Here is a 13398-nt window from a genome sequence, read left to right as displayed (position 1 = left end):
CTGAAGGTACATTAACTCTTGCTGTATGAGTTTCATTTAGACAATAATATGACTTTATAGGTAGCTACATACATAAAGCGATTCTCAGCTATTTATGAATACTCACCTGCATTTCATACTTCAGGGTCATGTGGAAGCACCAAGATCCCAGTCCCACAGCTGAAAACAAATCAAAGCTATGGTTAACATAAAAATCCATATGGAAATCTTTGCAGTACTTTAATATTAATACATAAACTTTACTGGGAAGAAAATAACCCATTAGAACACCAGCATCCCATTTCAGGGACAACCCCACAGTTTTCTCCAGCCTTCTACTTTACATTTTAGTGACCAGTGATGTCCTTGAATTTATGGGGTTCTCAGTACTGTCCCCTGTGAATCTCAATGAGGACAGAAGCAGAGGGAACCCAGAATGAATGGGACATCACTATTCCATTTCTCTATCAAGTACATTAAGATTTATCTGTCTTAATCCTTCTATAAGGCAAAGCATCACTCAACTGCTAATACTGCTGAAAGCCTGTGATATTTCTGCTTATTGTCCAGATTGAAAAGGTACATTTCACAAGGAGCTTGTCATCAGTTCTAGAAGCAGAAATTAGTTGCTGCTGCAACTCAGAACTAGAAGGTCAGGGTAGACAGATAAAGCCCACACAGCAGGGCTTCACTGCATGAAATGAGATCACCATTCCCAAGCTGTCTGCTTGGAAGCTCACCCTTCTGTGTAATGATTTTCAGTTGACTTGAAAGAGTTGACTTTTAAACTCTGGATTTGCTCCTGAAGTTAACTGATGAGATAGACACTTTGCCTCTACACAGCTTTTTCAGTCCGACAAGGACAATGTTTCTTGGAAGTTATTTCACTGTTCAGAGCAAAGCTGGTCGAGCGGTTAATGCATCATTCATCACTTGGAAATGTTATCAGTGAAACACTCTCATTAAGCACCAGCTCATTTTTATTTTGCAAGAACAAGTCCATTAATATGATGTCTTGTCTTCCTTCGAGAAATTATGTTTTACCTCACTGCTTTCAGAGAAAGCCAAGTCATTTGCACTCAAGCCTCGATCACTGGGTAGTGCTGCTGTGCTGTAAGACCTGAACCTTGTCTACACAAGGCAGTGAGATCTCACTGATGCCTTCAGACTTACTGAACACTTCCCTGGAAGCTGAAGGCCAGACGGATGGGGCTTGGAGCAAGCTGCTTTAGTGGAACGTGCCCCTGCTCACGGCAGGGGGTTGGAACTGGATGAGCTTGAACTTATCCAACCCAAACCAGTCTGGGATTCTATAACTCACTCTAATGACTCTGCATTCTATAAAGGATTCCCAAGACAGTTCATTAGACATCTTTGGAGATGGTTCTTTGGATGCACTTAGATTACAATTGTGATCATTACATATAGTCAATGAAATGAAATAGCTAAGCATGTAACTTCACTGATACAGTGACATACATGTATTGCCAAATACATTAATGTCTTTAATTCTCTGGGAAAAAGAAGCATGCCTCTCCACCAGAACATAAATCACCCTAGTGGAAGGTATCCCTGCCCATGCCAGAGGATTGGAGCTGGATCAGCTTTAAGGTCCCTTCCCACACAAACCATTCTATGACTCTAATGATTATTCATCAGATGACACTCTCCCTCTCAGGACCGCACAGACACCACCTCCTCAAACACTACTGTGGTAACTATGCACAACAGCATCTCTTTGAAGAAATGGTTTCAATGAAGACTAAAGAATGAAAAGTGATTCTTTACATATCTCATTTATACCTGCTTCCTGCAAAGGCACAACTTATAAACGTTTTACAACACTGAATGAGCTAAGAACCACGTTTCTCATTGGAAGATGTTATATCTTAACACAGAACTGTGCAAAAGCTTTGTGAACCTGTTCCAAAAGGAGGAAGAAAGGAAACTGCATTAAGAGATGAAGTGCAGCAGCTGAAGCATATGACATATTCCGCTTCACTAACATCACTATGTAACTGGCAAACTTCAGCAGAAGGAAGCTGATACCTAATACTGCACTCACCGGGCCGAGAGCTGTGCTCATCAGAGTTGCTGTCTCATGGCTTAATGCACCATGGTTCAGTACTGAGAACATTGCAATGTAAAAAGAAGAAACACCCATCACACACGTCAAGGATCACAAGGAAGTCTTTATTTCCTCTGCTATACCCACAGAAAGGGTTTGACAGGTATTTGTCTCCTGTAAACAACAGTTTAATACTTGAGCTGAAATGTCTTCACAGATAACTTCTACCTCCAGTTCTACAGGAATGCAGCTACCTTTAGATATACTTCTCATGATATAATTTCAGGATCAAGGCATTTCTAAGGAATATTGGAGAAGCTGTGGCTGCCCCGTCCTTGGAACCTTGGACAGGTTGGAAGGGACTTGGAGCAACCTACTCTAGTGGAAGGTGTCCCTGCCTGTGGCAGGGGGTTGGAACTGGATGAGCTTTAAGGCCCCTTCCAACACAAACCAGTCTGGGATTCTGTGATTCTATTAGCATTTACTTCACAAAACCCATCACTGCAATGAGATGTTCTACCAGCTTTGTACTTTCCAAAATACCAGCGACCATCACTGCAATTACACCAAGTTTCAATAGAAGCAACTTTCCCATATAGCCATCAACAACCCAGTGATAGATTTGCTCCTTCTCTTTCAAGCAGGGCTTAAAGTTTAACGTCTTAGGTGTTTCCTTTTGCAAAGGAGCTTCAGTCACTGAAAGCTGTAAATCAGATGGGAAGCTTTAACAGCACCTGAAGCAACACCATTTCCTTTCTAACTACTGTAATGCACTTTTCATAGGTATTACAAGTCACTCAGCATCTTAACATCAACCAATCTCTCAGGTTAATGGGGATACATATGTGCTATGTATTAAGCACAGAATACACATGAAGTCACAGTATTATGAGATCAGAATAGCACTTTAAAAGATTGGAAATGCAAAGTCAGGTTAGCTGATGTATGTGGACTAACATGGTTCTTTTTGTCCTGCAGCAAACACCATGTGTAGTTACTATCAGCTGATGTGTTAGTGATGACATAAAAGCAATGCATCTGCAAACTGTACTTCATACTATATGGCTGTGCAGCACCATCAAAGACTGGAAGGCAATATCCATGCTAGGAATAATCTGACACTATACATGAGATCCAGCTCCATATATGAACCATAGAAACTCTCTGGATTTGAACCTCAGAAGGACACAAATATCCCCTATGGATTTCACACTAGTTTTAGGAAGAAGTATCACGTAAGCAGAGACAGTTCATTCCAGATAAACTTTGATCCATCAGATACAAGATTCTTATCACAGGCCTAAAGCTTTTACAGAAAAAATACTACTTATGAGGATTTCAGAGATGTGGCTTGAATTTAAACTGCAGAGGGACTATACGAAAACATTCCAAAGGAAGGATGCTCCAGATGCTAACACCTTTATTTAGGCACCTATACATGAACCGGCTTTATGAAGAGTAATTCATATACAAGGGGGTATTTCAGGATGAGCCAAATGATTCTCTAGGCTTTACCCACTGCAATCAGAGACAGCCCCCTCTGCAGAGACATGCATTTAGGAGTAGGAATCCAGAGCTGAATCCCACCTATGGCTTCCTGAACTGAAGATCACCACCATCACACTGCATCACAAAGAATGACACAAGATGAAAAAGCAGAATTAAATGAACAGTTCTTAGGGAATGATGACATTTTCTAATGGTTTCCCTTCACAACATAAGAGATGGGAAAGACCTGGTTACAAGCGGAGCACGGCTGGGACTGTTCCCAGATGCTGTAACTCAACCCTATGCACTTGTGACTTGTCAGAGCAGTTTGTGGTGTGAATGTGGCCCGTGCCAACTGCCCTGAGCAGCTCCCAGGCACATCACAGCAGCCAGGAGGCTCCAGGGCCTGGGCCCAGCAGAGAATTTGTATGCAGACACCTTGTCTTGGAGGCTAAGATGAACAGACATGGGCTGTTCCACGCTGCTTGGCTCCAGCACTCAGGCGTGCTCCCAAGCACATCTGATTTACTAGCATGGACGTGGCCTAAGCACCTTCTCTGCAGCTATTAGGTAAGAATAAGGGCATTAACTTTGACTGAAGGGCTTCTAATAACTATTTTCACAGGTACAGGGGGTTGCACTAGACATGGAGTAAGTTGTTTATGGCTATGTCTAATGTAGAGAACTTTTTGCATCCTTTTTTGCTCCCCTTTGGCACAGCTTGAATGACTGAGCCCTATTAAACAGGCCAAAGAAATACAAACCAACACAATCCTTCCAGATTTAAGTGTCCAAGTAAAGCATCCAAGTAAAGCATCTAATAAAGTACTTAACTTCAGTGAGTGCTTTTTCTTGTCTTCTTAGGTTCAAAGAAGTTACACCCCTTCTCTTTTACATATATATAGACATATATACTGACATGTATATATATACACATATATAAGTAGCTTTTTCTTAAAATCAAGACTCTTTTATAACACCAACCATTTGGGTTTCATGGCTTCCCAGGACATGAGAAAATGACATATGGTAGAACCTGATACAATACCACAGCATCATAGGGTTTGAAGGCTAAGTCTAATGAGGAACAGCTGAGGGAGCTGGGGGGTTCAGATGGAGAAGAGAAGGCTCAGGGGGGACCTGATGGCTACCTCCAAGTGCCTGCAGGAGGATGGAGCCAGGAGGGGCTGGGCTCTGCTCCCAAGGAACAAGGGATGGGACAAGAGGAACCAGCCTCAAGCTGCACCAGGGCAGGTTTAGATGGAGCTGAGGAACAATTCCTGCCCCACAGGGTGCTCAGGCATTGGAACAGGCTGCCCAGAGCAGGGCTGCAGGCACCGGCCCTGCAAGGGTTCACAGCCCGTGGAGACGAGGCCTCAGTGCCATGGGGCAGTGCTGGGAATGGTTGGACTGGATGAGCTTAAAGGGCTTTTCCAACCTGGTTGGTTCTGTTCTATGATAGAGAAAATCCAACCCCAATGGGTTATCCTTCAAGGTAATGACAGCCTGATGTTTTCTTCCACTTACTTCATGAGATACAACAAGCCAACTTAAGATTCTTCTTCATCATTTACAGGTTAAATAGTAACCTAAAGCTTAAAAATCAAATCAATAGTAACCTAAAGCTTAAAAATCAAATCCAGTCCCTACTGAGTTCATTGTCAGCATTCCCTTTGAGCCAAAAAGCAGCAGAAATAAGGGGTGAGAACAGTGGGCTGTATCTCAAAGAATTTGCAACTCATCTCAGCACCAGTATGATCAAGAATTTCATTTGTACAATTACTTAGAAATCTCCTTCTTGTCCTGCCAACTTTGGATCTTAGCATATATGTAAAATGAAGAGAGCTTCCTGAATGCAGAATGCATTTGGTTCCAAGAGGAAATACATCTCAACAAAAGAGATTGCAGAGTTTAAAGTGAAGCACTGAACACAGCGTGGTAAAACACAAAGGAATCATAGAATCATGGAATGGTTTGGGTTGGAAAGGACTTTAAGATCATCGAGTTCCAACCCCCCTGCCATGGGCAGCAATGTCTCACACTAGACCAGGTCATCCAAGGCTCTGTCCAACCTGGCCTTGAACACTGCCAGGGATGGAGCATTCACAACCTCCCTAGGCAACCCATTCCAGCGCCTCAGCACCCTCACAGTAAAGAATTTCTTCCTTATCTCCAATCCGAACTTTCCCTGTTTCAGTCTGAACCCATCACCCCTTGTCCTGTCACTGCAGTCCCTGATGAAGAGCCCCTCTCCAGCATCCTTGGAGCCCCCTTCAGACACTGGAAGCTGCTCTGAGGTCTCCACGCAGCTTCTCTTCTCCAGGCTCAACAGCCCCAACTTTCTTAGCATCTAACTTACTGTTAAATTCACTGCTCCTTTCCAGATTAAATCTATCCTTGTTTGGTACAAATTAAGTCAGCAGAGTGAAATCTGTTAACAAATCAAATTACTGTAAGTGAAAGAATTCTCTCTGGTACTTTCTTACTTCTCCACGCTTACTCCATCTCCACTACAGCATGCCCCTCACTCAGTCACATGCACAGAAAGCACACCAATGTTCCTGGCACATTCCAACTCTATTTCAAGTTCTCTTTATCTCCATATCTGCTGCTTATATTCTGTAGTAGAACAAATGTAAAGAGGTTTGTGATTCCAAACCATCCTGTTCCTGGATTTCACTGAGCAACTATAAAGCTTTCTATATTCCTTTACATCTTTCAACTGCTATGAAACATCAGGAATAGTGAAGCAGAGACAAAACAGAAGAGAAACGTTCTTGGGAGTGACCTTTAATGGTAGGTTCCAACCTATAAGATGAAAATCAGATAATGCAAGCATTTATCACTTCAGACAGGAGTCAAAGGCATCCCAGGCCCAGATAGCAGAGCTCAGCTGGAACTCAGGACTGCCCTCCAGTACTGCTGTCAAATAGACAGGCTGAGCTCCCTTGCAAGGACACAAAGGGCAGTATAAAACTGAATGAAGTCCATGGTATTTATTGTGATCACTCAGACCTTTGGGGTTGTTTTAACACATTAAACAGTATATAAGGAATGTCCACTCAAGCCAGTCTTGCTGTGACAGCCTGGCACTCTGGTCAGATAGGAGCACACTTTGTCCATCACAAAGTGTCACTGACAGAGGCAGCAACAAGCTACAGGGAGGACTGAGTCTCAAACACAGGGTTTTACATATTTGCATTTGACCTCATAGCAGCCTTCCAGTATCAGAAGGGGCCTAGAAGTATGTTGGAGAGGGACTCCTCATCAGGGACTGTAGTGACAGGACAAAGGGTAACGGGTTGAAACTGAAATAGGGGAGATTTAGATTGGATATAAGGAAGAAGTTCTTTACAGTGAGGGTGCTGAGGCACTGGAAGGGGTTGCCCAGGGAAGCTCTGAATGCTCCATCCCTGGCAGTGTTCAAGGCCAGGTTGGACAGAGCCTTGGGTGCCATGGTTTAGTGTGAGGTGTCCCTGCCCATGGCAGGGGGGTTGGAACTGGATGATCTTAAGGTCCTTTCCAACCCAAATTATTCCATTATTTTTTTATTTATTTGCATTAATTTAGAAAGAATGGCAAAATGGGATACTTTGATTCAAGAAGATGCAAAAAGTCAACTTCAGCAAATGCAGACACACTGCATTTTTTTCCCCTGTCTTCTTAGAAGTAAACCTCAACCTTCAATAATTCCTGCTGCCAAACTGCTTTCTCCTAAGACAAAAATGAATAATTACTCAAACCCATAAAAAGCCTACAAATGGCTATTTGGAAAGCGTTCAGACACATCCAAAGCTCTACATTGCTGCTGCTTCTCTTTCACACATCAGCAAAGCTGACGCTAACTAAGAAACCATAAAGTTGTACCTAGTGTATGTTACAGTTTAATTGGTGTCAAGAATACATTTAGCATATGGATATGTGGTTTTCAACAGTGTCTGTCTAAATACATAAGTGTGGCATTCTTAAAAGTAGCATTTCTACTGTAGTGATAGCATGTCTACTGTAGTGGGACTGTAGTGATAGGACAAGAAGCAATGGGTTAAAACTTAAACAGGGGAAGTTTGCATTGTATATAAGGAAGAAGTTCTTTACTGTGAGGGTGCTGAGGCACTGGAATGGGTTGTCCAGAGAAGTTGTGAATGCTCCATCCCTGGCAGTGTTCAAGGCCAGGTTGGACAGAGCCTTGGGTGCCATGGTTTAGTGTGAGGTGTCCCTGCCCATGGCAGGGGGTTGGAACTGGATGATCTTAAGGTCCTTTCCAACTCTAACTACTTTATGATTTACTGGGAAGATTTGGGAAGACTGGGAAGGATTTATCTTTCCACAGAGATAAGAGGTACAGCAAACACAGAAACCCTGTGAAACACAGGAATTCTGTGAAACCTGCTTTGAGACCCAACTGCCAAATCTGAATCACCTTCAGACATCTTTCCTCATAAGGAAAATAACTTTGGGTTACATAAGGCCAGGTAAGACAGGGCTTGGAGCAGCTGCTCTAGTGGAAGGTGTCAATCCCATGGCAGGGGGCTGGAACTGGATGAGCTTTAAGGTCCCTTCCAACCCAAACCACTCTGGGATTCTGTGTATATGGGAATGTCCTGTGCAGAACCACCCCATCACCTACCCTCAAGGAAAACAAAATGATTATTAAAGGCCTCCTCAACTAAACTCATTCTTCACAGCATTTTAATTACTACCAGACATACTTAAAGCAGAGAATCTTGTTAGAGCTCTAAATGCAGTAACAGACTTCAGTGCTTTTAAAGATAACAGAGTAACTACTAATGTTTTAAAGACAGATGGTTCTGTTCTGGATTTTGCTACTTTAAAGAATAAACTGCCCTTAAGTTCACCTATGCACTAACATCACATTGCTCTTCCACCCCTGCAGGACTGCCCAGGCACAATGGCAGTTTACTGGGTGATACATGCCAAAGAGGAACAGAAAACAAATGCAAACTCATTAAAGAAACCCCTGCCATTTCCCTCAGGATCTCAACTATTTCTTGTACTACTGTTCCAAACAAATGTCACAAAGATATTAATGCAGTGTGAAACTGTTTGGAAGTAGGACACACAGGACATCACCTGTAAATGATCAGGAAAGGAAACAGGAAGCTAAGATGCATTGAGAAGGAGTTCAAGCTGGAAGAGGATCACTTCAAACTCATAATAATAATTATATTAAATGAATTCTATCTTCATGCTATGTTTTCATGCTCATTACAGGTGGAGAGATGTTATTTGCTGACAGTAAACATCATCAGTGCATTCAGTTGAGTTCAACAGCCAATATCAGTTTAGAAGATCAAGAGAAACCTCAGATCCTGTTCAGTCTATGGAGGAACTTGCTGCTTATACTGCCTGAAACTTCCAAAATCCAGGGAGCAATGGGATACACCATCAAAATTATCCCACAGTGACTGATCAAGGCTTTAATTTAGACAACACTTTGGCACATGATGTTCTATGAGCCCAAAGAAATGGTGAATGCTCCATCCTTGGCAGTGCTCAAGGCCAGGCTGGACAGAGCCTTGGGTGACATGGTCTAGGGTGAGGCATCCCTGCCCATGGAGGGGGTTGGAACTGGATGATCTTAAGGTCCTTTTCAACCCAAACCATTCTAGGATTCTATGTTTTCCTAACAAGTACCAATTTTCAGTAACCATAACAAATATAACAGGAGGTTTATATTAAACACACAGTATCTGGATTTAACTACTTGGTTAATTCCTATTTGGATACTATCATTGCACATCAGAGCTCTCTTTCTAATGAAACAGCAAATGAAGCTTTACACATACCTGTAAGACACAAATACGCAGCTAAATAGCGTTTTTCAAGGCCATCTTTATGGGTCTGAATCGCACCATAGAGTGGAGGTAGAATGAAAATCAGGTTACTCACTGTGTTCCCTGTAAGACAGAAACCAAAAGCAGAGATTTAGAATTGGGTACTATGTACTTTAAATAAATAAAGCTGAATTTACTCATCAAAGAAAGGTTCAACAGTTATCACCCAGAGAACTGCACCTTTTCAGATGTTGTTTTTGGCTTTCACACATAATACAAAGCTTAATCTGGGTACAACACATGTAACTACTTTGAGGCTAAAAACCCTCTAATTCTTCTTTATTCACATCCATAGACAGTAATAAAAACCTCATTTAATTATGAAGTTTTACTTAGATGGTGGTTACCTTCTTGGCAACAAGCAGAAAAACGGGGTTAAACCAACTGCACAGCTCCTGAATTAAACCCCGATCCTTTAAGGAGATAAAAGCCCCAAACAGTTCAAGCCTGGTATTTAAAAGAGTTGTTTGTTTGGCTTTTTTTTTTCCTTTTCTAAAACCTATTCTTGGAATTCCCTCCTCCACACTCCCTTCAGATACTTTAAGGTCACCAAGTGACTCATGCCCAATTGAAACCGGTTCAAGCTTTACTATTCATGTGCTGGTACCTGTGCACACACAGAACAACTTGGGTGGATCACAGCCTGGAGAGATGGGTCTGTGCAAACCTCATGGAGTTCAACAAGGCCAAGTGCATTGCCTCTGGGTGGGAGCAATGCCAGCACAAACACAGGATGGGGGAGACTGGATGGAGAAGGACTTGGGGTGTTGGGTGAGGAGCAGCTCCACATGACCCGGTTTCAGTGAGCGCTGGAGCCCAGAACCCCTCTATGTGCTGGGCTGCACCCCCAGAGTGTGAGCAGCAGCTCAGAGAGGGGATCCTGCCCCTCTGCTGTGCTCTGGGGAGACCTGAGAGCAGCTCCAGTGCCTAAAGGGGCTGCAGGAAAGCTGGAGAGGGGCTTGGGACAAGGGCCTGGAGGGCCAGGCCAAGGGGAATGGCTTGAACCTGCCCAAGAGAGGGGAGACTGAGCTGAGCTCTTAGGCAGAAGCTGTTCCCTGTGAGGGTGCTGAGGCGCTGGCACAGGGTGCCCAGAGAAGCTGTGGCTGCCCCATCCCTGGCAGTGCTCAAGGCCAGGTTGGACACAGGGGCTTGGAGCAGCTGCTCCAGTGGAAGGGGTCCCTGCCTGTGGCAGGGGTTGGAGCTGGAGGAGCTTTAAGGTCCCTTCCAACCCAAACCAGTCTGGGATTACACAATGATGATTTCTTTAAGACCACTCTCCCAGTCCAATTTAGATGGTTTTTCACTGTCCTGGCTATGCAAAAGTACAAGGAAATATTGAGAAGTTTAAGTGAAGCGTAAGGAAATGCTACATTTCTCAGCAGAAGAGATGCAGATTCAGCTTTTTTTTTTGCCTAACCACAAATCATAATTTTGAGAACGAATGGGAATAAAGTGACATGCAATTTAGGAAAAAGATCAAACCTATTAAAAAAACACAGACTATTGCTTACATAAATTACACTGCACACTTTCACACGCCGTTGGTTAGATATCTGTAACACTGAAACTCCAATTTCCAAATCCCTTAATGACAAGTACAACGGATGAGGCTATATAGAGGCAGAAAAAACTTCAGAAAGTGCTGAATAAAAGAGTTTCACTTCTTAAAACAATGCACAAGAGTGTGCAGGCCCTCTCTGAATCAATACTCTACTACAATATATAGTGATAGGACAAGGGGTAATGGCTTAAAACGGAAACAGGGGAAGTTTGCATTGGATATAAGGCAGAAGTTCTTTACTGTGAGGGTGCTGAGGCACTGGAATGGGTTGCCCAGGGAGGTTGTGAATGCTCCATCCGTGGCAGTGTTCAAGGCCAGGTTGGACAGAGCCTTGGGTGCCATGGTTTAGTGTGAGGTGTCCCTGCCCATGGCAGGGGGTTGGAACTGGATGATCTTAAGGTCCTTCCCAACCCTAACTATTCTATGAGTCTGTATTTTAGGAGTCCTGCTGCAGAAGATCCATCCCAAAGAAAAGTGAAACTACCAAACTATGACCATAAAACCCCAAAGAATTACAGCACCTCTGGGAACAAAAATCCATACTTAGAGGTTTGCAGGAAATTCAGTTCCAAGTGGAAATAAGGCTCTTTGAAGCAGAGATGTACCTACGTAAGAAGATTGCTCTTCTAAATCCTCATAAAGTGGATTCAAATCTCAATTTGAGACAGTTCTCAACCAGGTAAAAATCACATTTGATTTTTATCACACATTCTTCATTGATTTAACATCATCTCCTGCAAGCCATGAATTTCACCAAGTTATAACAAGCAAAACAGACGTGCCAAAGACTTCACTCTTCTTGTCAGCTGTGTACTACGTCCCTTCTTGTAAAAGAAGCCCAGCTACAATCAAAACAGCTCTGCAAAGAGAAGCAAGTTTATGCCAAAGAAAAGGCCTTTTTCATGTTTAAATTCTTTGGGTTTAATTCTAAAGGTTAAATCATCATAGAATCATAGAATTGTTTGGGTTGGAAGGGACCTTAAAGCTCATCCAGCTTCAACCCCTGCCACAGGCAGGGATAACTTCCACTAGAGGAGGTTGCTCCAAGCCCCTGTGTCCAACCTGGCCTTGAACACTGCCAGGGATGGGGCAGCCACAGCTTCTCTGGGCACCCTGTGCCAGCGCCTCAGCACCCTCACAGGGAACAGCTTCTGCTTAAGATCTAATCATTAACCTTCTACCACATTCCTACAGTGTTGCAATGGGCAGTGATTCACTTTCAGTGGAGATCAGGTTTGGAAGCAATCCACTGTAAGTCAGTGGTGTGTAGTACACTGACCATCACCACATCCTCCCATAAGCCATGCAAAGATGTCATCAGCCTCGAAAAGTAGAGCAAAGGCTACGTCCGGATATTGAGTCTTCTGCTTTCTAAAGGAGCTCTCAAAGAGAAGCTTTTAGACATGATATACATGTCACTTTTCAAGGTCACTTTGTTATGAAAGTGTCAACAACCTGGCAAAAACCCAATGTGAAGATGCTGAACAAAGGAGATACCATCATGTTTACCCGCGACTGGGAAGGGACGTGACTTGAGAAGAGACCAGCAGCAGGAAAACAACTTTCAGATGGATGTAAGACTGCAGAAAGGGGCTCTTCTGGAGGAAGGGGAAGGTTTCCACACTTCCTGCAAAGCCGTAATCATGCTCAATTATTGGTAATTTATGAGTGTTTAATCTAAGCCCATCTTGCTGCGAGAGGAAATACCACAGGCCTAATCTAGCTGTGCATTCCTGCCACTCCTTCTGTTCGCTTTTTGGCCTATGTTATGCAGAACATTTGTAGTATGGATTAGGCAAGTCTCTTTGCAAAACATACAGAAAGTTGAGCAAAGGTTTTCAGAAGGGAAATGGGGGCAGGAGAGCAATGAAGTCCTCCAGCACGCTGCTGCCTAAATGACCTCGCTCCAGAACTGAAATGCTTTCAAAGCCAACGTCCCTATGAGGGTGTATTTCACAGAAGTCCAGCTAGTCTTTAACAGGATTATCCTCCTATAGAATAGCTTATAAATTCATTTAAAAGGATTTCTGACTCGTTCCAGCAGTGGGATATGCACAGAGATAAGCAAACAATAGCAAGAAAGAACAAAAGAGTGACACGACCACAGGTCTGGAACTCAACAAGCAAGGAAGTGAAACAAGTATGGAAGGAAATAGATATGGAAGTTGAAACTGGGGGAAAAGTTCAACTGTGACAAAACCTCCTCTTTTACAGCAGGTTTTTACAAAAGAAAGGAAAAATAAAGCAGCAGTTTTCTTTTGGAAAATCACATTGGAGAGTTTGCCATTAAGGGATGAGGCAAGAAGGTCTGTAAAGTAACTGAAGTAGAAATCATTGGTTATGGCTGGAAGATATATGGTATATCCGAAATCAGATGAATGCACATGGATGGGTCTGGGTTTAACTCTGTACAGCATTCTTCTCCTTCAGGACTGGATGCCTTGAAT

The 13398-nt window shown here is 43.1% G+C and overlaps 1 protein-coding gene across 1 annotated transcript in view; it reads right to left on the bottom strand.

The window, feature by feature from the left end:
- The window catches only part of ACER3 (alkaline ceramidase 3), a 58787-nt gene that overhangs the window by 24536 nt on the left and 20853 nt on the right, over window positions 1-13398 (bottom strand). Inside the window, exons 2-3 of the mRNA XM_034059999.1 lie at window positions 9343-9453; window positions 107-159 (exon numbers count right to left, since the gene is read on the bottom strand). Coding sequence (XP_033915890.1) covers window positions 107-159; window positions 9343-9453 — 164 coding nt within the window. The remainder of the gene's footprint in view (window positions 1-106; window positions 160-9342; window positions 9454-13398) is intronic.

This window comes from Melopsittacus undulatus, chromosome 2 (assembly GCF_012275295.1).
Source record: "Melopsittacus undulatus isolate bMelUnd1 chromosome 2, bMelUnd1.mat.Z, whole genome shotgun sequence".
In the NCBI taxonomy this organism is placed as follows: domain Eukaryota; kingdom Metazoa; phylum Chordata; class Aves; order Psittaciformes; family Psittaculidae; genus Melopsittacus; species Melopsittacus undulatus.
This window is presented reverse-complemented; position numbering and strand designations above follow the sequence as displayed.